General features: G+C 37.3%; 1 protein-coding gene across 6 annotated transcripts in view; it reads left to right on the forward strand.

Annotated features, from left to right (window-relative positions):
- The first annotated feature begins 1,678 nt into the window (after positions 1 to 1,678).
- The window catches only part of LOC136856043 (actin nucleation-promoting factor WASL-like), a 62,870-nt gene continuing 42,479 nt past the window's right edge, over positions 1,679 to 22,069 (forward strand). For 4 of the 6 annotated variants that reach the window (XR_010858202.1, XR_010858203.1, XM_067133604.1 and 1 more), the window contains exons 1-3: positions 1,692 to 1,797; positions 11,443 to 11,581; positions 14,470 to 14,595. Coding sequence is in view for 3 of the 6 variants with exons in the window: in XM_067133604.1 (XP_066989705.1) it covers positions 11,483 to 11,581; positions 14,470 to 14,595 (225 nt within the window). In the remaining 3 variants the exon portion in view is untranslated. Of the gene's footprint in view, positions 1,798 to 11,442; positions 11,582 to 14,469; positions 14,596 to 22,069 lie in introns of those variants that run through there. The other 2 variants (XM_067133605.1, XM_067133607.1) reach the window with 2 other exon arrangements.

Genomic DNA, 22,069 nt, shown 5'->3' on the forward strand with positions numbered 1-22,069 from the left:
AATGAAGAACCAATAGAAAAGAATATAGTGGTGGATTCCCTTAAAAAAAAAATGGTACAACAACGTGCAAGACTGCCAAATATACAACATAGCAGTAGACAAAATAATAGAAAAACATTGAGAATAGCAGAAATAAAATTTGAAGGCCAAGAATTACTCTTGAAAATTAAAATTATGGGCCAAAACAGAGAACAGAGATCATATGTTACAAAACTGTACTAAGTATGGACATACAAAGAAGAATTGCTGGAATTGCTGGAATACATCTGCAGGCAGAATCAACATGCAAGGTCTAAGGAATGTATCGTGGATCTGATGAACATACTGGCTGGTGTTAACTGGTTTATTGGTTGTTCCTTACTGAGATAAATGATGGAAGATGTTACTGACGGAGAAGCCAAACTAAAACGGACATGAACTGCAGGCAGAATCAACATGATTAACATACGGTGATCATACATCAGTGAATGTATGTATTATATACACAATACAGGAATTAAAATAAATACTGCAGGGCAGCAGAAACATAACAGTTTGAATGCAGAAGATTCTTGGAACATTAGAGGCTTGCAAATTGGAATTGAAAGTTAGATGAAGAAACAGCAAATATTGATCCCGTCTAGAAATAAAACCTTTTTTGTCTGTTATAATAAGTTCAAGTAATGAAACAAAAATGGAAATAGATAAGGGTAACAAAACCCAGAAAGATAAATCTCAAGGAATGATAACTACATTGCAGGAAGAAACAAAAATGGAAATAAATAAGCAAAAAGATAAATCTCGAGGAATGATAACTAAAACACATTGCAGGAAGAAACAAATGCTTATATGCATATTTGTTCAAGTTCATTGGAGATATTAAGGCAAACGGAAGCACAGGAAGATAATGCGTTTACTACAGAAATCTTAGAAGAAAGTTGTAAAGATAAAAAGAGGCCTTTAGAGAGAACCCCACCCAAGACCAACTATTATTAGAGAGACGCCTGTTAAAGTAAAGACAAAAGACCCGAAGAAAGAACATAAACCAAAAAATTACTAGAATAAACCTTTGTCTCCTAGATAATAATAAAACCAATGGAAGCAGATCATGGCGTCCAACGAATGAGGACAGGAAACGTCTTCCGGTAATCAAGAACAAAGATGAAACATGCCAAAATATTAAGATACAGCAAATAAAAAAATAAGGCTTATGACTAATTGTATTGAGTATTATAGTCATGAACTTGTTGCGTATTTTCTTATTTCTGTTTTTAATTAAAATCAAACTTCTGAAAAAAAAAAAAACGAAATTGACAGCAATGAGTTCTCGGAGGTTTGGCCAAGACGCTACCAATGAATAATATTAAAAGATCAGGACGTAAACTTATATAGATTCTAAAATCTAAAATTTGAAGAATAATCACATACAGATATTTAAGCATTTTTTATTATAGTAAAAAAGTTTTTAATGTATTGGTCATATCCGATCTTAGAGAACAGTGCCGACTTCAACCTGTTAAACGGTTTATCTAAAGGTAAAGGCGCGAAACAAGAGAAATTTCTCGCTCTAACACATTTATAATAATATTCTGCAACATTTGAATTTAAACTTATCATGACCTTAGGTCAATAATATATATATAAAAGTTGAATGTATCAAAGTGAACGGTGCCAAGAGTGATGTCAGCTGAGGCTGTTTATCGTCCAAATGTAAACAAACGAAGCGCGTCAACTTCGATAAGAAAGGAGGAAAACTTTTCCCCAGGGTTTATGAAAACTCCGTTTTATTACTTGATATATCAACTGTTCGTCGTTCAGGTAATTGTGGAAATATTGTGCATGGTCCCCTAACCTGCCATAAGCCTTAATATGCGTATCCTTATCCTGTATCCACAAACAAGATATCGGAAAACGAATGCCGTCTTCGAAGGATGATTCCAAGTGTCATTTCATAGGCTGGTTTAGGGTAGCTGTTCGTTATCTTATTTATTTTACGTTGTTTGTCGTATTTTTTTTATTTTTAGGAAAGTAGGGATTTTGGTGGGTTTGGGGACACAAAACGAGTTAAATACAAGTACCTTAATCCCACTGATAGTTCACGTTGAGATTAGGGTAAGTTCATGGAATGTTTTCAAACTAGCCTAATATTATGCACAAGTGGTAAGGACAGGGTACCCCAAGTTAATTCGGTCAGATGAGGTTGGTTAGGTCATTTGTGAATAAAACGAAATGAGAAACGTTAATGAAATGAGCATCATAGGAAAATTATATTTGCAAAATGGATAATGGTTTAAAGTAAAAGGTTGAACTATGGGGTTGCTCCACATCGGGTATAACCTTGAAAATTGACTTTTCCTATAGTATTTTGGCTGCTTATTAACAATTTAGCGTTATTTTTGGGGTAATTTTTCCGAAGACTCCAGCTAGCCATTTTGGTAATTCTGTATATTAGCTCCGCACCTGTTATTACCTTTTCAACTGGTTTGTTCTACATTTTTAGGGGTTCTGATACTGGCGGTGCATCTGTTTGTTGTCGGCCAAATGGAATGTCCCTTTGCTGTGTTTAGTACTGGCCCGGGGGGTGGTTGGGAACCCATACGTTAACAAGTTATTGCAGTTGCCAGACGGGATATGAACCATTCGAAACACATACCCGTGCTCTGTCTTGTGAAGATCGCGTATGGAAACCCCTTGTTGGGTGGACTTCGGGGGTAAATTACAGGTTAATTAGACTCGAGTGCCAAAAATGAAAGGTAAATTCATAATTACCAACCAAAAAACTGTAGAAAAAGTCAAGTTATAGTGCTGTCGGCGACGCGGAGCTACCCTATAGTTCTACCGCCATTTTTGCATGAAAAACCAGTTTTGGGTTTTACTTGCAGAAATGGCAAGGAAATGATAGGGCACTAAAAGAACCTAAAAATACCAACCTAACATAACCTAGGGGTATTTACTAGTTACAATTTTGCTGTATTAGCTATGGAGGGGATGGGGGCCTGGTATTGTCGCACCTTATAAGTCATAATTTGATTGATTATTTTTCTCTATTATTAGGCATTTGCGAAGGTCATGTATTGAGATGAAATTTTTTTTTGTTGTGTTTTACCTAAGAAAAATATAAATTATAATGTGAAAGGTAGCTGGAGTCTTCCGAAAAAAACCATTTTTTGTTGGTTGGCTGTAATTAACATCAGAGCTGATATGTTTTGTATGCTGGCCATCCTGGACTGCTATTGCGCTTGCGCAGTGCTATAGGAGAGTTTTTGGTAAAAAGTGGAGTTTCCTTCACCGGGGGTCTGGTGGGCTCCACCCCATGGCTAAGTAACACGGCCTGCTAATTTAGGTTAGGTTAGTATAGTTCCTTTTATAATAGGTTTCCATAGCCAATCCCTTCATGAACATATGGCTCTCTGATGACTTGCGCATGCACGGAACCATTCCATAACAACAACATGGCAGTCCTGTCTTTCTCCCAATGATTTCCCACAGCCAAAACCCCGCATTCGCAAAGGGTCCCCAACCATGGTGGGTATGTGTGAAGTTAGTAATAATTGATTGACAATAAACAACACTACCTCCCTCATCAGCAGTACTATAAGTATAGGAAAAATCAATTTCCAAGGTAATAGTCTTGCTGTTACATTGTAGTTCTACCAAGTAAAATTACATTGCATTATCATTGATAGGCACTGGGTTATGTGGTATTGGTGAGCAGCCGGCCATTACAGTTGCTGGAGATGATGGAAGTTTACTCAGAAGTGAAGTTTTGTTCAAATTTGCTGAGATTGTTATTGTGTGTAATGGTTTCAATGCTAATCACAGTGTATGAGTGTCTGCGGCCTAGGCTAGTTTGTTGTAGGATTCTGAGTGCCAAGTATCTTGGCGTAAAGTAGGCAGGCTTGGCATTGCAAATGAGAACTGTAACCACTAACCTGCAGTGATTCTTAAGTTATGAATTAGCAGATAGAAAGTCAGACTAGCCTAAGTTATTTTGGGACATGTGACAAATCGTGATGCAGTAACAAGTTCAATAGTTTTGTAAATGAAAATTCTAAGGCTAGCATAATTTTTACTTGCTCCTACATAAATATAAACCTTTGTTCTAGAATGGCCACTTAACCTTCAGACAAGGTCGTTAACTACCAATGGTAGGGTTGACGCCCAGCCCACTCATTGGTATGCTCTCCACTTTGCTTTCAGCCACCATCTTGTTAAGACATTTTTGTGTTTCTCTGCTTAACTGCCATTTGTTTTGCATTTTATTTTGTTGTTTTTTTACTTGAAATTTGTGTGATTGTTGTTTGTTTTTATATATGCAAACCCCTCAGTCACGTAAACTTTTTTTAGAGAGGAAACTGCAGGGTTTAGATGCTGTCCAGAGAAGGACAGGCCATGTAATTGGTTTCTCTCTTCTATTGAGACTGACCCTCACTCATTATGTGATGTTGTAAATGGGGCATTCTCTGTCAGATCAACCAGTGCTTAACACCCTCATCTCTCAGATTTTGCTGAAATTTGGTTTATAGGGAAATCATAGGCCCCGAATCCATTTTTGAAATTTTTAGACCAATCCGACAAACGGTTCAAAAGATAAGACTTCAGGAAATTTGAGGTCATGTGTGAGGTCACACATTTTCACCGACCCATAACTTGTATATGTATTTAGAATCAGAAAGAGCCAAGGAATTCAAATATACAAGTTTTAAACTCTAGGTTGAAAAATAAAAAAGTTATACAAAAAACAAAATTTGAGGTCACAATTTGACCTCCGGGGTATGAAATGAATTTTTTTTATAGATGTAAAAAATGAAGGAAAGGGCATTAGCTATTAGAATCAGCTAAAAAAAAGTTTGTGTATGTAAGTATTTTTCATGAAACTAACCTATAAGTGAACACCATATTCATAAGTCGGGCATCAGTTGTACCTATTTTTCCACACTTAAGCTCATATTTTAACATATAGATTTTTTTATAGATATTAAAACAAAGACAGGGTTCTTAGCTATGAGGAGCAATCATAAAAATGTTTGGTAATGTTGGTACTTTTTATGTAACTAACTTACAAGTGAACAAAACCATAAAAAAATCATTGTTGGTACTTTTCGTGTCACTTAAGTAAACACCAAATTTATAAATTGCTTATATATTCTAGGAATTGTAATATCTTAGTCCTTAGATATAATTTTGAGCTGGGCAAACACCAAGAATATAAGAAATAAAACTTATATTACTGCTAATCTGCACTGGAAATAATAGTTATAACAAAGAACAACACTTACTTTATGGATTCATGTGCTAGCCAACACAAGTTTTGCATTTGCAATGCTTTCATCAATTTCTTTTTTTAGAAAAATGTGTTATACCCCCTACAACAGATTCAGCATTTCGTGTAGAAATGTTTACGTAACGTGCCTTTGCGATCTATTTTCAGGTACGCATGGTAATTCGACCCTGATACCTCTCCCTGACAATCAGCCCACACAGACTCTCTCTCTCTCTCTCTCTCTCTCTCTCTCTCTCTCTCTCTCTCTCTCTCTCTCTCTCTCTCTCTCTCTCTCTCTCTCTCTCTCTCTCTCTCTCACACACACGGATTTTTCTCTTCTCAAATATCATCCTCAAAAGGAATGGATCATCTAAGGAAACGCAATCTTTCCTACAAAAATAGATTTATTATTCAAACCAACCCAACCAGTAATGAATGAGCAAAGAAAAGATTAAAATGCATAATAAATGAGTTATCAAGTCAAAATAATCTCTGACTAAAGTCTTATTATGGCTAAGCCTTGTAAACACAAAAACTCGCACATACTCCATCTTAGACATTAAACGTCTAGTCTTAAGTCAACCACATAAGAAATACCGACATTGCAAAGGCTTGCATAGTCGTCTCTATAACCACACCAATTCCACAGATATCATCATAGTGTCACCACAGTGTCACCACCGACATCTGTCGAAAGAATTAAGCACAATAGTAATCTCCCAAAAATATACAAGTGCAAAACATAATAACAAAAGTCTAAAATGCATGATTAATAATGGTTAAGCAGTACACAATAAAATAGAATATTAAAGTGGCATGAATGGTTATGTTCAACTTTCCACACAAGTTCATAAGTGTCTTGAAACACGGTAAAAATCACAAGTCCACAGTTCACATAGAAAAAAGAAGAAGAGTCTGAACTTTACCTTATTCTGCCAGTTCTAAGAGATTGGAACACTCAAAACTACGTCTTGACGATCTCGCTCTAGCTTCGCTAATGAACGATCAGACTTATTTTTGGGCAGAATTAGACACAAAATCTATATTTTCTCATGTACGAACTTATGTACTCGCATACCAACTCGGTCATCTGTTTCACATACCAGAGCCAATATTGTGTTCATCAGGCAAAACAGCTGAAGTAACCAAACTATTTGCTGAATGCAATGATTTTGCGACTGAACGCTTGACCTAGTACCATCTTGCAGCTATCTCTCTTTCATCACATCTTATAGTACAGCAGTTATGAATTGAATATATGTCCCTTAAATAAATGTATTGAATTCTGCTGCCTCCTCTTAGGCTAGGACAACTCATTACAGTTAATATATGATGTCCTGGCACAGCACATGAATCCTTGTTTGATGGATAATAATATGCACTTGCTCCTGATGAACCCAGAAGGGTGTAGAGTGTTCACTGTGAAGTCATCAAACTCTTCACAGTATTCCTCCACAATTCCATACCAAACTTCCTTGTTGTAAATGCATCCAACATACTCTCCTGGTTTAATACACAATACAAGTATTGTAGGTTCATTAGAAATGTGACCTTTCCTTATTCTTTTCTCCGATGCCACTTGAGATGGGATACACCATCGGCTCTTCATTGTCGAGGGGAATAAATCTGTGATATTTCTGAGTTCCAGGAATGGCCCTACTTTCCTGAAATTGATGGTCCAACTTCTTTTCTGCCTCTTTCAATTCTGCTGTAGTACCATAAACACATTTGATCTTCTTCCTTAAGCTTTCTTCACAAAACTGAAACATGTATTCTGGCGTAAGAATTTGCCTCTCAGTAGTTCTCTGCAAACTGGCACGGGCAGTAGCTCTTTTTATTTTCCCTCCAATCCCATCACAGGCATTTTTTCCATGGGATGTAGCAAAGAAATGCCACTCACAAGCCAGCCCAAAATCATCTTCATAGTAACAAAGGTTTGTGAAATTATATCTGTTCTTATATTGGCCATCTGAGAAATAGTGCACCTTCTTTAATTGTGGGCATCTGAATTTAACATAAGTCATAAGCTTCATTATGAATGTGTAAACCATTATAGTGTCGTGTTTTAGTGATGCAGATAAGAAACACACACTAAAATGGGTAAGTTCCTGGTCTACAGATGATCTGTAATAGATGACAAAAGGGTGAATTGTCCCGGTTAAAACCTTGGGCAGCATCCTGTACATTAGAAGAATAATTCTCATAGAAATCCCCTACTACAACTACATTGCTCTCAGGTGGTAACGATTCCTTCAACTGCTTATAGTACTGGGATTGTTGCTGAGCAACAAAGTGATGACGAACCAACCGACAGATTTTCATGCTTAGAGGGGTGATAAGTATTCATGAAGTGGTTCCACCTTATCAACCATTGTACAACGGTCAACAGTCACCCATTGCTTGTAAGTTACATCATTTGGAGCTGATTTCACACTGTCAAGCAACTTGAGAAAATTCAGGACACCCTCTTCCCCTGGGCAATCATTGCAAAGTTGCATCATGCAGGTCTGTCTCTCTCTCTCTGTGTTGCAGAGCAGACACTGTAATCCACCACTACCAGCAAGCACACAATATGATGGCTGTAATTTTGCAAATGTGGAAAATCCAACTTTGAGATTCTTGCTGGCTTCATTAAGTACCCAATGAACTTATGACTTCTCCGAGGAGGGCATCTTCACCGTACTCATACAAGAACCCACAGAGTCCTCGGCCTTTTCAGGGGAACCTTTCAGTGTTTAGTGTAGGCAGATATCCCTTTCTTCATTCTACTGGTGGAACGTTGCATGCCTGTCCCTGAATACCTTCGTGGGTCCTGAGGTTACTTAACAAGTTGTGTAAGCATCCAGCTCCATTTGGATAGAGCTGTATCTTGCCTAAATACTTTTGCTTAATGTAAGTCTGGGGTTATGAGTGCATAAGGACTGCACAGTCGACCCCCGGTAATCGCAAGGGATGCATACCACTACCCCTTAAAACCCGTGAATACTTGACACCCCTCTAAAAATGCTTATACCTGAGTATTTTAATAGTTTTATCACAAAAAATGCATAAATGCTTTTAGTAAAAAATTACATGAAAATACAGTAATTGGTTAATATTTCTCTGTGAAAAATACTTCAAGCAGGTGTGGGTCCACTGTACACTTTTTATTCCCTTCCTCCATTCTGGAGCAACATCCAGGCCAAAGTATCAGTTAGGTTGGGCTAGATATATGTTCCTACACTTTGAACACCCAGTCTTAGTATAGTTCTTTTTGTTTCCATATATGCTTACATCTTCAGCTGAAAACCCTTATGGACAGTCAACAGACTATAAACCCACAAGGGGACCAAAGGGAAATCAGCCTGCAGAGAGAGAGAGAGAGAGACAAGTTATATGAAAATGTGATAAATAAATACTGTAAATATGAGAGATTAGAAAATTAAACCAATACAACTGAAGATTCAGGAAACATCAGCAGAGAGCAGGAATGAATTTGCTCCTTGCTTAAATATTTGGAGATCAGAAGATTCCACACTAGCACTACCCAAGGTAAAATGCCTTGCAAACTGAGAAGTATTAAACCTAATGCTAGAAAATGATACACTGTTTGCAGCAGCAACCTGCCTAGTGATGTGAGCAAAGACAGCTACACCAGGTGAAGAAGAGTGCAGAGGATGTTTGTTGTTTCACTACATTCTGTGCAACAAACATAAAGAACACACTACTATAGATGCCTATGCCACGAGTCAACATTTCAAGTTGGCAAAATAAACTTGACTGATGACATAACCCTATCCACGAGTTTGAGATGGGGGTCAGCACCGGAAGACCACGCTGGAGAACAATACTTCAAACAAGGAAGAAGAAAAGACTTCAAATGCTTGAGTATAATAGCTACATCCCGAGACATTCCAAAACATTTCTGCAAGATACCAACTTTTTGAGAAACGGGGAAGCAATATTACATATACAGTATGCTTCTAAAAAGTACATTTGTTATCAAAAGTACTGATAAAATCTTTAAAGTCACTAACATTTAAAACCATACCATTTAAATAAAAATCAGGTTGCATCAAAAGCATTTTTTAGCATTTTTATCGACTAACTATTATTACTTTTAGTTTTAGAAGGGTTAAGCTTCATACCCCAAAGCCTACTCCACTCATGAATACAAGCCAGATCTCTGTTCAAGGATTCTGCAACCACAGATTTAAGGCACAGAGAAAGAACAGCAGTTAGAAGAGTAGCATCATTGGCATATGCAACCAGTTTTGTTCTTCATGGCACTAGTATAGATAATGAATATCAAAGGTCCAAGAACATTACCGTTAGGAACACCTGAAATGACATTACCAAAGCTGCTATATTGGCCATGACACAAACCCTGTGGATTCTGCCTATTAGAAATTCATTTAAAATATTAATAAAAGATCCACCAATGCCCAATAATCATAGCTCGTAGATAAGTGCTTCATGATTTGCAGTCAAAGGTTACACTAAAATCTAGACAGACCTTGAGTGCGTCTGCACCCTTATCGACAGCACTCTACAAGTCAGTGGATATTGCCAAGTACCAAGGCCTTAATGAAATCCAAACTGTATTGCTGGTAGCAGTTTATTCTTTTCAACTAACTTACAAAGACACTTCGAGAGCAGCATCTCGAAAACCTTGGATAAAAGTGGGTATACAGTAATTGAAATTGGCCTGTATTTTGAGGGACATGAGGACAGACTTAGTCCTGTAGGTAATATGTACTGCAGTGTTTCCCTTCCTCTAAATGGAAGGAAAACCTGCAAGACTAACTAATATTTTGATAACAGTAGTAATCTTAGGAGCAATGAAATCAGCAGTTCTTTTAAAAGAGACAGGAAAGAGCCTGTTAGGGTCTGTGCCGCCATAGCTATCAAGGCCCAAAAGCAAAGTTTTTGCCTTCCCTAGACCTGAGGCTATTGAACACAATTTGGGTTCTGGAAAGCATGACAGGCAAAACCAAGGACTCACCACACTGTTTGCTTATAAAGATTTGACCCAAAAGTACTGCCCTCTGCATGGGGCAGTACACAGCAGTTCCATCAGCTCCTACAAGGGGAGACCTTACTTGAATCAACTCTCCAAAGAGTGATGACACGAGGGTAGATCACCATCACCACAGGAGAACAAGATCTCCATTATAAGTTCTCCTAGCTCTCCCATAGACAACCAGAGCTTGACTACTAAACTCAATAAAATTACACTACAAACAGTCCAGTTGACTGTTCCTTAACATAAGACAAGTCTCTTGGTAGGAAAACTTACATGCAGCATTATCTGATGACGATTGTAATCACCAATGTAAATGAAACTAGCCTTGGAGTCAGCTTCCTGAAGTGCGGCCATTTCGGTAAGTAAGCAGCCACAAACAGACATCCAAATCTGGATTCCTATAGTTGGCAAAAACATAAAGATTTATGTCTTCCTAAGATGTGTCACACTGCTCTCTCTTTTAACAAGGGGGGACATGGGTAGAGCTTCTCTGGACCCATTATTTGGTACTAGCTAGAATTTGCTGCCTTCTGACTTCAATTCCCTCATGAGGGATTTCCTGGTTGTCTGATGTTCAGTGTTCTACAACTCTTGTCTTCCCACATGCCAGACCTTAAAGGAGGTTACAGGAGTTATTGCATCCCCTGCTTGCGCATTACTGTAGGAACAAACAACAGATTTTTAAAGTAATTTGTATTTTTCCCAGGTATACAGACCAGAGCCTTTTACAACATAATCCCACCTCAACCACCTCGCTTTGTCCCTGTAGCCTAAGAAAAAGAAACTAGTAACATAAACTGAGTGAGGGGTATTCCCCACTCAGCCTCCTGTACTTCCCAGTCAATGACCTTGGTACAAAGTTCAATGACTGTTCAGGCTTGGGCTGAGAAGTGCTCCTGTTTAAAGGCTCTGGTTTGTATACCTGGAAAAAAATAAAGATTTGTGTAAAAATTTTTTATATTTAAGCACAGTGCGAGAGAAATGGATCTACCTCCCTTCCCTCCCAAAAATGAAATTGTCACTCACATGTTAACCAAAGGGACAGTACAGTTAATATTTGAAATACAGATCCTGCTCTCTTTTGCTAGGCTTGGGACAAGGCTTTTGCAGAGATAACATTTTTTATCTGTGAAATAAGTTTTTCATTTGCTACTTTTCTCATTACATAATTGATAATACACGTCACGTTTTACAGGTGCTCATTTTAACCAAATTCAGTTGAGAGGACTGCCAAGATGAGTTGGGGAAAACAGCTGCCTTTTAATGAGCTCTCTTCTCTCCTGCTACCAGAGGAAAATGAAGTTGTTTTCAGATTGCTTGGAGCTCGATGTCAGGTACTGTACACGTTTCTGTTCTGTTATAATTACTTTTTTTTGGAATGTTATTACAGTAAAATCTCGTTACTTCAGTGATAAGTCCAACTGGAGTCTTAAAACAGTGCTGTACGACGAAGTTAAGAGAGTAGCTCTGTGCTTACATAATGGTAGGCTACCCCAAAGCTCTTTGTGTAACCTTGTAATTCACGTAGCCTACCTTAAGCACACACACTCAGGCACATGTTGAGCTGCTCTCTCAATGAAAATGAAAAATACAAGCAGTCAGTATGTTTAATTCATCCTCAATAAGTTGGTGTGTGTGTGTGTTTGTGCGTGCTTGGAAAGTACATATCCTAGGTGAGTCTACACTATGGTAAGTGGTTCCATGGCCTTGGCTGTCTTAGACTCAACTGATTTACTTAGAGAAGTGTTGCTTGTAAATGTTATGATACAAATTACACTAGTAGGCTATTATCATAGGAAAAGCAATAAAAATAAACAATAAGAAGTAAGTTGTACTGTTTTTCATGTACCTTAAATTTGTAGTTGCCTGTGCAAAGAGTAGACCAGCCAGTGGAACTCTACAAGTAACAGAAAATCAGGTTATAAAATTAATAAATATAGACAAGAAAATATGTATATGATTCAGAACTTAAATGATGAAACAATTTGTCTTCTAACATCCAGTCTTCATGTGCAATGCAAGTGATGTTTTAAACAATTTTGACTGGAACTGTTGCATGTTGGCAACCCTGTATCAGCAACTGACATTTGTTTGCAGGAGACCAAGAATGACACTCAGGGCAAGGGTTAGTCATATTACAATCATTCGATCTGCACCTACTACAAGTTGAATGGAGGTCAGTCTCAAAGGAAGCCAGAAAACGCAGGCAAGGATAGATGCCTACACCAGGACATTTCCTCTGAGGCTTACAGGAACTCTAGCTGGGGTTTGGATAAAAACCAAAACACACGAACACTAAACAAACACTGAACACAAATACAACAAAGAAACACGGGCAAACGTAAAAACAGTCGTCTACGGAGAGGAAGGAGGGAAATAAGCGACCTCCCTCAATGGTGGTAAGAAGAAAACTAAGACATCACGGGGTTGAAATAAGGTCGCTGCCCGCTTCCCATCTCACCTCCATGATGGATGCCAGATACCGCCAATTCTTTGCATAAACAATTCTTGTTGTTTTTTACAAGTTTCCAGCTGGCATCAGAAGATTTATTCTAATGTTAAGACTGCAGGTTTGTTAGCTATGAAAAATACAAATTAATTTAAATTTGTCATATTACAGAAAAAGTCTTGGTGTACGAGATGTGCTCTCTCTCTCTCTCTCTCTCTCTCTCTCTCTCTCTCTCTCTCTCTCTCTCTCTCTCTCTCTCTCTCTCTCTCTCTCTCAGTGAGCTCATTGAACTTGATCAGAAGATGAACAAACTCTAATGAATATGGATCATCTGCGATATTTGTGTGGTTTTATGCCAAATGATTTCAAGGCATAAGTTAATAAACCTGATTTACTTTTGCTGTAATGTGGTTCTTTGAATAACTGTTTGCCCAGACAATTTGCTAATTCTTCCAATTCACTAATGTTACAAACCCATGGCTTGCGTTTGAGATGCAGTTAATCAACTGGTTAAAATTTTTATGACAACTAAATATATTTACATATTAGTGTTAATTGTTTTAATGTACTTTACTAAACATGTTTACATCAAGTACTCCCTTCATGAGGTCAGACGTGAACTAACTCCTTACTGCTCTCATATTACCTATGCTCTTGCTGCCTGAACTCCTATAAGGTTTAGATTTTCAGCATTTGAAAGAGCAGATAGCTAAAATAATTGTCCCAATTTATTAATCCCAATTCAGGATCTGGCTGCAATAGGCTAGCTTAATCTGCCCACAAATTCACTTTAAGTTTGATAAAATATATTGACTTGTTTTATTTTGTTTTTTATTGTTCTGTATATGGCAATAGCTTATCAAAGGCATTTCATGTCAAAATATTTGCATGCAATACTTCCCCAGCTGTCTTGTCTAGCAAGAATAGCCTGAGCTATGGAACTTGTAGTGTAACCTAGACTAGCTGTCTACATACAATGTACTCTTGAACTTCTTGATTATTATTTACTGAAGCCAATGCATAAATATAAATAATTACCTTGAGTTGTAAGATAAATACCATAGAAACCTATGCCTTTATGTGTTAGAGCTAAGGAAATGCAAGTCGCTTGTGGCCTATGCATACACTGTAAAACCATTGCTCATGGAAAATATTTATGCTATATATAGCATAGGCAGTCCCCGGTTATCGGCAGTCCGGTTTTACGGCGCTTGTCTAGCGACAACGATAGCTGGATTTTTGCCACTGATATGTGCTAATTATTGGCACCGATAACTGGATATCGGCGCTATTATCGCCGATTTTCGGTTATCGGCAAATTTCGGATATCATCACGCTGTCGGGAATGGAACCCCGCCGATAACTGGAGACTGCCTGTATCTGCAACATTAAATGAAACTCAAGTACCTGGATACAGTTCATTGGACAAAACCTTACTCTAAGCCAGTGCATCTATAGAATAGTATGAGAAACTTTTTTACTGAAAATATTTTAAGGGAATTTGGAAAGCTTTCACTTTGAGGTGAACCCTATTACCATACATGTGATTTGCAACAAAGAATTTTAAAGGTTAGGCATGAAATGGTCAGATGTATTGCACCTTTATCATAATATTTTGGAGGCTTTGTATTTTTAAATTCAGAATTTGTGTTCTGAACTGAACTCATTCTGATATATCTGATTCTAAGGTAATGAATTGAGATAACAAGGTCTTCATGCATGTCTTTTATGTTAAACATATAATAATTTAGTTTTGTATTTTTTTTTTCACAGGCTAAAAGCACAGCAGTAGTCCAAGTCTTTGGAACAGATGGCCCTTTTCATAACATGTGGCAGAAACGGCACTGTGGAGTTGCCACTTTCACCAAGGATAGTGCACGCAAGTCTTACTTTATCCAGGTAATGTCAGCTCCTCTTTTAAGACAAGATATTGATAATAGAAAAGAAACCTCTTTTGATTAGACTTCTAGTGACCTGCTTAGCTTGCGGATTTTGTGCTGCATGTGGTCTGTGACAGAAATCTCTCTCGACAGCACTTGTTGGTCCAGTGGTTCTATGCTTGACTTATACAGGGCTACCTTAGAACCTTTAGCTAACCCTTACAGTTTACTTAGCCTGCCGAATGCATACCTTAATTAGCTTGTAAAACAGTAAAAATGAGGAATAAAAACAGTTTAGTACAGTACTTTTCATATACCTGAAATTAATGAATGTCAGTGTGAAAACTTCACACCCTAGGATAGCCATTTCTTTGTCAAGAAATTTCCACATTAAAAACAAGTAGCCTTGACAGTCCAGACCTATAGTATGTGTTGTGCAAATTTCCCAGGCACTGAGTGAGGCCAGACTTTCTTCATCGTTCAGAGAGGGGGTTTGTCTGTTGGAACTTCTTGAAAAGTAAAACCTTTGTGTGATATAGGATTTTAGTAAGAAATAAGGTACTGTGATTCTGAGAAAAAAAATTGTTTACTTTTTTCCAAACCTTTTACTGTTTAGTTAATACTGTCTACTGTTTCTTCATTCATCCAGTGTGTTGATGTATCATTAAACAAAACTGTCTCAATCAGTGATAGTCTAACATCTCTAAGACCCATCATCTTCAAAATATGGCAGACATTATGAAATAGTGAATCTTATAACAACAAAATAAAAAAATCAATCCCATTGTTAGGGTAAGCCATTCTTCATACCAAAGTGAACACAAATTGGAAGTATGTTGTTCTTATGGAAATACAAAACCAGAGCCTGACCAGAAGCTAACTGATCACCCAAACTGTTCAAGTGCTCCCACTCCCCCAAGAGATTGGTAAGAGTATTTGCTTGAAGTTTTACATAACTTCTTGTGAGAGGCATTCTGAATATCCTCTTCTTCCTCCAGTGGGAGGAGGGTGAAGAAGACAAGAAGGAAGAGGAGGATAACTTCAATGTTGAGAAGGCAAACGGTGGGAGGAAAGCACTTGCACTTCTTCCCCTCCTCACTCAGGTCTTGCTGTACCCCTCTGAGGAGGTTGTAGTAGTTGATACTGTACACTGGGGCATCTTATATGGAAAGGAAGTCTGCTACTGGAAACTCAACAGCACTGAGCTTTTTGCAGTTGTAGCAGCTGACATTATATGGGTAAGTGTATGATCATCTGCTTCCTGATACCCAAATCTGGTCCAGGAGGGAGTGTAATGAATGTGTCACTCTTTCTCAAAAACAAAAATCCCAAACAAAACATTATGACAGCTAAAGAAAAAGTGCTCAGTGGTGGTCAGCATTATTTTGTCCAATCATTCATGTCCACTGTGCAAAGAATATTCCACTTGCTTTAAGAATTAGTTTATCCTGGAAGCTTGGCCCTCTTCAGAAGCCCTTCAGCAGTGTTGGTTTAGAGCAGGGATGGGGAACCTGCGGCCTCCTGGACCATCAAATGCAGCCTTCTGCGCCTTTCAGAGATCAATCTTAAGTACTACTAAACCCAAACCAGTCAGTTACAGTAATATACGTATAGCAAAATCAAACTACAGAACTCTTATGAAATATGTGCAAGCTAATGCTAAATTTGTGCAGTGTGTAAAATAAATGAATGAAGTAACCTCTTAGCTTTATAATTCGCTGTTAGATAAAAAAAAAAAAAGGCATAAGAATAAGAAAAATGAACCTAACTTTCAAGCAAATGCCATGAGGCATCATCAGTTTCAGAACATGCTGCTGATGGATGACTAGATAGTAAGTGTAGATTTGCCCTATCGTTCGAAAGTATGCTGGTTGTCACAAGGACAAGTGGTGTATTGGTAGAAATTTTGTCTTTACGAGAGAAAATAATTGACTTTTCAAAGAAAACAATAGGTATTATGAAATATCAGACGCAAATTTTCGCAGAGAAGTTGCATTTGTATGTGATGTAATGTTAAAACAAAATTAGAAGAATATTTCATTGCAAGGCAAAAATAAATTATATATATATGTGGCAAAAATTTCTGGTATTTATTAAGAGGTTGTTATTTTCAAGTCCCTTCTTGCTCAGTCAAAAAATGAAGAGTATATCTGTGAAAATTTTGAAGACTATGAGTCAGTTTAAGACTTATTAATAGAAGAATACAGTATAGTGAAAGCTTTAGTGATTTTGAAAAGCATGACATCACCTTGAAACTAGCTTTTCTGCCTCACTTAGGTGATGTATCAGAGGCACCCAAATAGTTACAAATGGAACTCACTGAGTTGTCTGAAGATAGTATCCTGAAATCTCTGACAGCAGGGAAGATCCCACTGAAATATGGAGAAAGGCAGTAGAATGTCCTCATCTTAGCATGCTGACTGATTTCGTGCTTTTGTACAACATAGTGTTGTGAATCCACATTCACGTACTTGACACAAATCAAGAACTCTTAGAATGTAGGTGACAGATGAATATCTGCAAGATCAGTTAAAATTGAAAACCACTATTTTAGAGCCCGATATCAAAATGCTGTCTCAAAGTAAGCAATCTCAAAGACATCAATAATTTGTGTAAAGGGTAGATACTGTAAACTATTTGTCACATTAAGTTTTGTACCCCAGTCTTTCTATTACTGTATATTATGCTATGTTTACAAAAGGTTTAAAATAACTGTAAAAAACAGTCGCCTATTGAATGCGGCCTCTGTGAGGGACAGTGAATTTCAATGTGGTCTTCATGCACGAAAAGGTTCCCCACCCCTGGTTTAGAGTTTGCATGGTGCCTTTGTGAGCCTACTGATTATGGTTAAGTAACCACAGCCTCCTTGTTTGACACTATTGTCAGTGGAGCTTTCTTTAGGGTCCACTCAGAAAGCAAAGCAGTTGTTCCAATTGCGTGATTGCAGGTCCTTTTGTGCTTTGAATCAGGTTAACAGTCTGATCTGTAGATTAGAGGGTTCCTTGCAATCCAGCAGTCAAGCAAACCACTTCCCCACTACTATAGGAGATGCCTTAGTAGTATTAATTGAGGCTTCTATGACCATAGCAATGACAAACATAGCATAGATCAATTCTCAGGCTAAGGGGACAGGAATTACAGGCTTTTCCTTACTCTTCCTCTTTATTGTTGTCAATTGCTTGCCCATCCTCCTCTTTTTCTCCTCCTTTATCATTCTCCTTGAGGAGGAGGAAGAGGAAATCCCAGGAATTGCTTGGTATTGGGCTTTCCTTTGCTTTTTTCCAAGGGTAACATGAAAGCAGCAGTGTAGAAGGGAAAATTGGACTCCCGAGAGACAACCTCCACGCAGTGTCTTTTGAACCCTCAGCAGAGGCGAGGACACCTGTAGCTGAACCTTTGGGTGTGGCTAGGCCTTTAGATTACCATGCTGTAGAGGCTTAAAAATAAGTTTTTCAGCAACTTTGGAGAGCACAAGTAGACTAGAGATTGGGCTGTGATTACTGCAGTCTGCAAATATGCTACTCTTTGGAACACACACTTTATTACTAAGCTTGTGCTCACCCAAAAAGCAACTATGTCGACGTAAAAATCTATAGAATCCACTGATCTCGGGAGACAACTCAGAAAATTTTTTCAAAAACAGAAGGAAGAAACCATCAGGATCTTCTCCACCCCAGCTATCAAGATGATCCAGAATTTTCTTAACATCCCAGATTTTGTAAGAATAGGTTCAGGATGTCAAGTATCAGGGAGAGGGACATCCTCAGATGATTGCTTAGCTTCAAAAGCTTGATGAAGCAGTTCAGCCTTTCCCTTAGGGCCAGTAACCAATCTACCATCATCTGTTAGTACTTTGTGGTGGAATGAAAGACGAGCCTGACCCAAAGACAGGTGATGCCAATTTGGTATACCACAGATGAGGCTGAGTAATTCCTTCAAGTTTCCTTTTCAAGGAATTATTGTAATTTCTCTCGGCTGTATGATAAGTTCTATACACAGCAGAGCAAGAATCAACAAAAAGGGTGTAATTTTCATTTGAACGATTTTATCTCCATGTTTTGAATTTGGTCTGTTTGTCTTGGATTCTGTAAGTAAAATAACACTTTCATTACCATTACTTTTATCTTAAATACAGCTGTAATAGCCCATTTGACTTAGCAAATGGATACAGTGAGTGCAACACCTGGGTTAGCCTAGGTCAGTAGTTCACACACACATTTTGTATCGTGTAAGATAATACAATATGGTAACAACTGATAGGGAAGCTGCTGTATGAAAATACATTAATGGTCATAAAATCACGGTAGGCTGTGGGTAGACACATGTAGGCTACCTACCTGCTGAACTGTGTCATTTATGAGAGAGAGAGAGAGAAAAGGAAGGGGATGCATGTTTTTCAGTAAATTTATGTAGTATATTTTGTTACAAATATGGGGAAAAAAAGTAGATAATTGCTTTTTGCACCAAGTTTTCGGTTTAAAGTGTGATGTGCATATTGAGTGTTTACAGTTAAGTGGTATTGACAGGGTTAGGTGAGGAAGGGTGCGGAGTTGCCCTTGAACATCCCAAGATTTTTTTTACTCGCCGTTATCCGGATTTCACCGTTATCCAATGGGCCCTTGGCTCTATTAATCTGGATAGCCAAATTGAAGGATTGCTTGTACTTTAAAATGTGTTATTTTTCATAGTTTGACAAAGTGTATGTAGCCATGTCAGTAGACATGGAACTTAATAAATTGTTATTAACCCTTAAACGCCGACTGGACGTATTTTACTTCGACAAAAATTGTCTGTCGGGTGCCAAGTGGACGTAAAATACGTCGACTGCAAAAAGTTTTTTTAAATATTTGCGGAAAAATACTTACAGGCCTCGTTTGCGAAAAATTTTAAATCGCGCCTTGAGGGATGCTGGGAGTTCACGGATCACGCTGTTGTTTTGTTTACAAGCGTGACCCAGCTGCGCATGCGCGAATTTCTTTCTTATCCCAAAAGAAAGCATCAGCTGACTGGTGAAAATCTGAGAAATTCTTTAGTCATTTTGTCATAATTTTTGCACCGTTTTCTATTAGCATTTACATAAAGTTTTATATATGAAAATGTGTGCAATTTCATGTAGAATACAACAAAAAATAACTCATGGTTGTAGCTTTTATCAATTTTGACATATTTTCATATAAGTCACGATAAGTGCCAAAATTTCAACCTTTGGTCGACTTTGACTCAACCAAAATGGTCGAAAAATGCAATTGTAAGCTAAACCTCTTACTTTCTAATAACTTTCAATCGTTTACCTTCATTTTGCAATAAACGGGAAGTCTCTAGCACAATATTTCGATTTATGGTGAATTTTTGAAAAAAACTTTCCTTACGTCCGAGCTAACTCTGCTGAAAATCTTGTAAGAGCCTGACGCCGTCTCTTCCAAACACGTGTGTGTTCATGTGTTCGTCGTCCATCGGAGTGGACAAGACAACAAGAGCATCTCGTTTTCTTTCCCTAAAGGAACACGATTTCAACCATACAATATTTCCGTCTGTTTCTCCCTAACCATTGTTGTCTTGATGTACGTACAATCACCACTACTTGCATTGCCATGCAAGCATTCTAATCATGTACTCATAATGTTCCAACGAATCTTCTGTATCAAACTGTGTGTATGTTTCTGTTTGTGAAGACGCCAAACGTCTCGCCACTCCAATGGACGACGAACGCACAAACACACATGTTTGGAAGAGACGGCGTCAGGCTCTTACAATCTCAGAAATTCTTTAGTCACTGTCGTAATTTTTGCACAGTTTTGTATTAGGCGTTACATAAAGTTTTATATATGAAAATGTGCGCAATTTCATGTAGAATACAACAAAAAATAACTCATGGTTGTAGCTTTTATCAGTTTTGAAATATTTTCATATAAATCACGATAAGTGCCAAAATTTAAACCTACGATCAACTTTGGCTCGACCGAAATGGTCGAAAAATGCAATTGTAAGCTAAAACTCGTACATTGTAGTAACATTCAATCATTTACCTTCATTTTGCAACAAATGGGAAGTCTCTAGCGCAATATTTCAATTTATGGTGAATTTTTGAAAAAACTTTTTCTTTACCTCCGCGTGCGGTAACTCTGCTGAAAATCTCAGAAATTCTTTAGTCACCTTGTCGTAATTTTTGCACGGTTTTCTATTAGGCGTTACATAAAGTGTTATACATGAAAATGTGCGCAATTTCATGTAGAATACAACAAAAAATAACTCATGGTTGTAGCTTTTATCAGTTTTTAAATATTTTCATATAAATCACGATAGAAAAAATTCAACCTTCGGTCAACTTTAACTCGACCGAAATGGTCGAAAACTGCAATTGTAAGCTAATACACTTACAGTCTAGTAATATTCAATCAATTACCTTCATTTTGCAACAAATAGGAAGTCTCTAGCACAGTATTTCGATTTATGGTGAATTTAAAAAAAAAACTTTTTTACATCTGCACGTTACGAATTCTTGCATCATTTTGTGATAATATTTTCTCTGTGTTGCTTTGATCGTTTTACAATTTGTTATATACCAAAATCATTGCAATTTAGTGTACAATACAAAAAAAAAATAACTCATTAGCTTTAACCGTTTTGCTCACAGCACGATTTGTATACAATTATATATGAAATTTTTTTTCGCGCTGTCATATATTCCAATATTTATATATGATAATGATATTTTTTTTAATTTCTGATGGTTGCATACTAAGCTTCAGGCAATGACAAAAAAGGGAGCCAAAAATGAACTCTTAATCTTAAAAACTAAGCGTGCTATGATTTTTTTAAAAAAACTTTTTTTCCGCTTCGACACTAACTCCTGAACGCCGCCGGCATACGGCAGACACTTTTGTAAATAGAGGCTCGGCGTTTAAGGGTTAAGGTTTTTGGAAATGATTATTCACACCCATTATTCTTCAAGTTCAGGCTAAAATATCCTTTAATAATAATTATAAATAAAGATTCTTTTACATCTCAAGCTATTGAAGTATAAAGTACATAACATGAACTATTGCACGAATATCCAAGCTTTAACCAAGAGCGAGTACAATAAAAATATTGTATGATGACGTCACGGATTCACATTCATGTCTGATTTTGAGAAGTTATAGATGGTCCTTTCAGCTACTTGAAATGAATTAGGTTAAAATCTGGTGAGGAAATTTTATAGAAATTTTCAGTCTGTCCCATTAATAATTTTTTTCAAAAAGTGCAAATTATGAAATAAAATTAAATATAATTAGAGTCAAACCCTTTAGGCTAGAGATATAAGTGAATTATTTTAACTCACTTGTCTGGTTAACCCTCTTAATAATCATAGCGTAATATATGTTATAATATGCTGTGAAATATGCAAAGCTACTTTGTTTTAATCATTCAGGACATTGCCAGAAATTTATAGATTATTTTGCAATGCTGGTTACTTATATATAGGATTGTTTGGTAACTGTTTATTTATACAA

This window comes from Macrobrachium rosenbergii, chromosome 34, assembly GCF_040412425.1.
Source record: "Macrobrachium rosenbergii isolate ZJJX-2024 chromosome 34, ASM4041242v1, whole genome shotgun sequence".
Classification (NCBI taxonomy): domain Eukaryota; kingdom Metazoa; phylum Arthropoda; class Malacostraca; order Decapoda; family Palaemonidae; genus Macrobrachium; species Macrobrachium rosenbergii.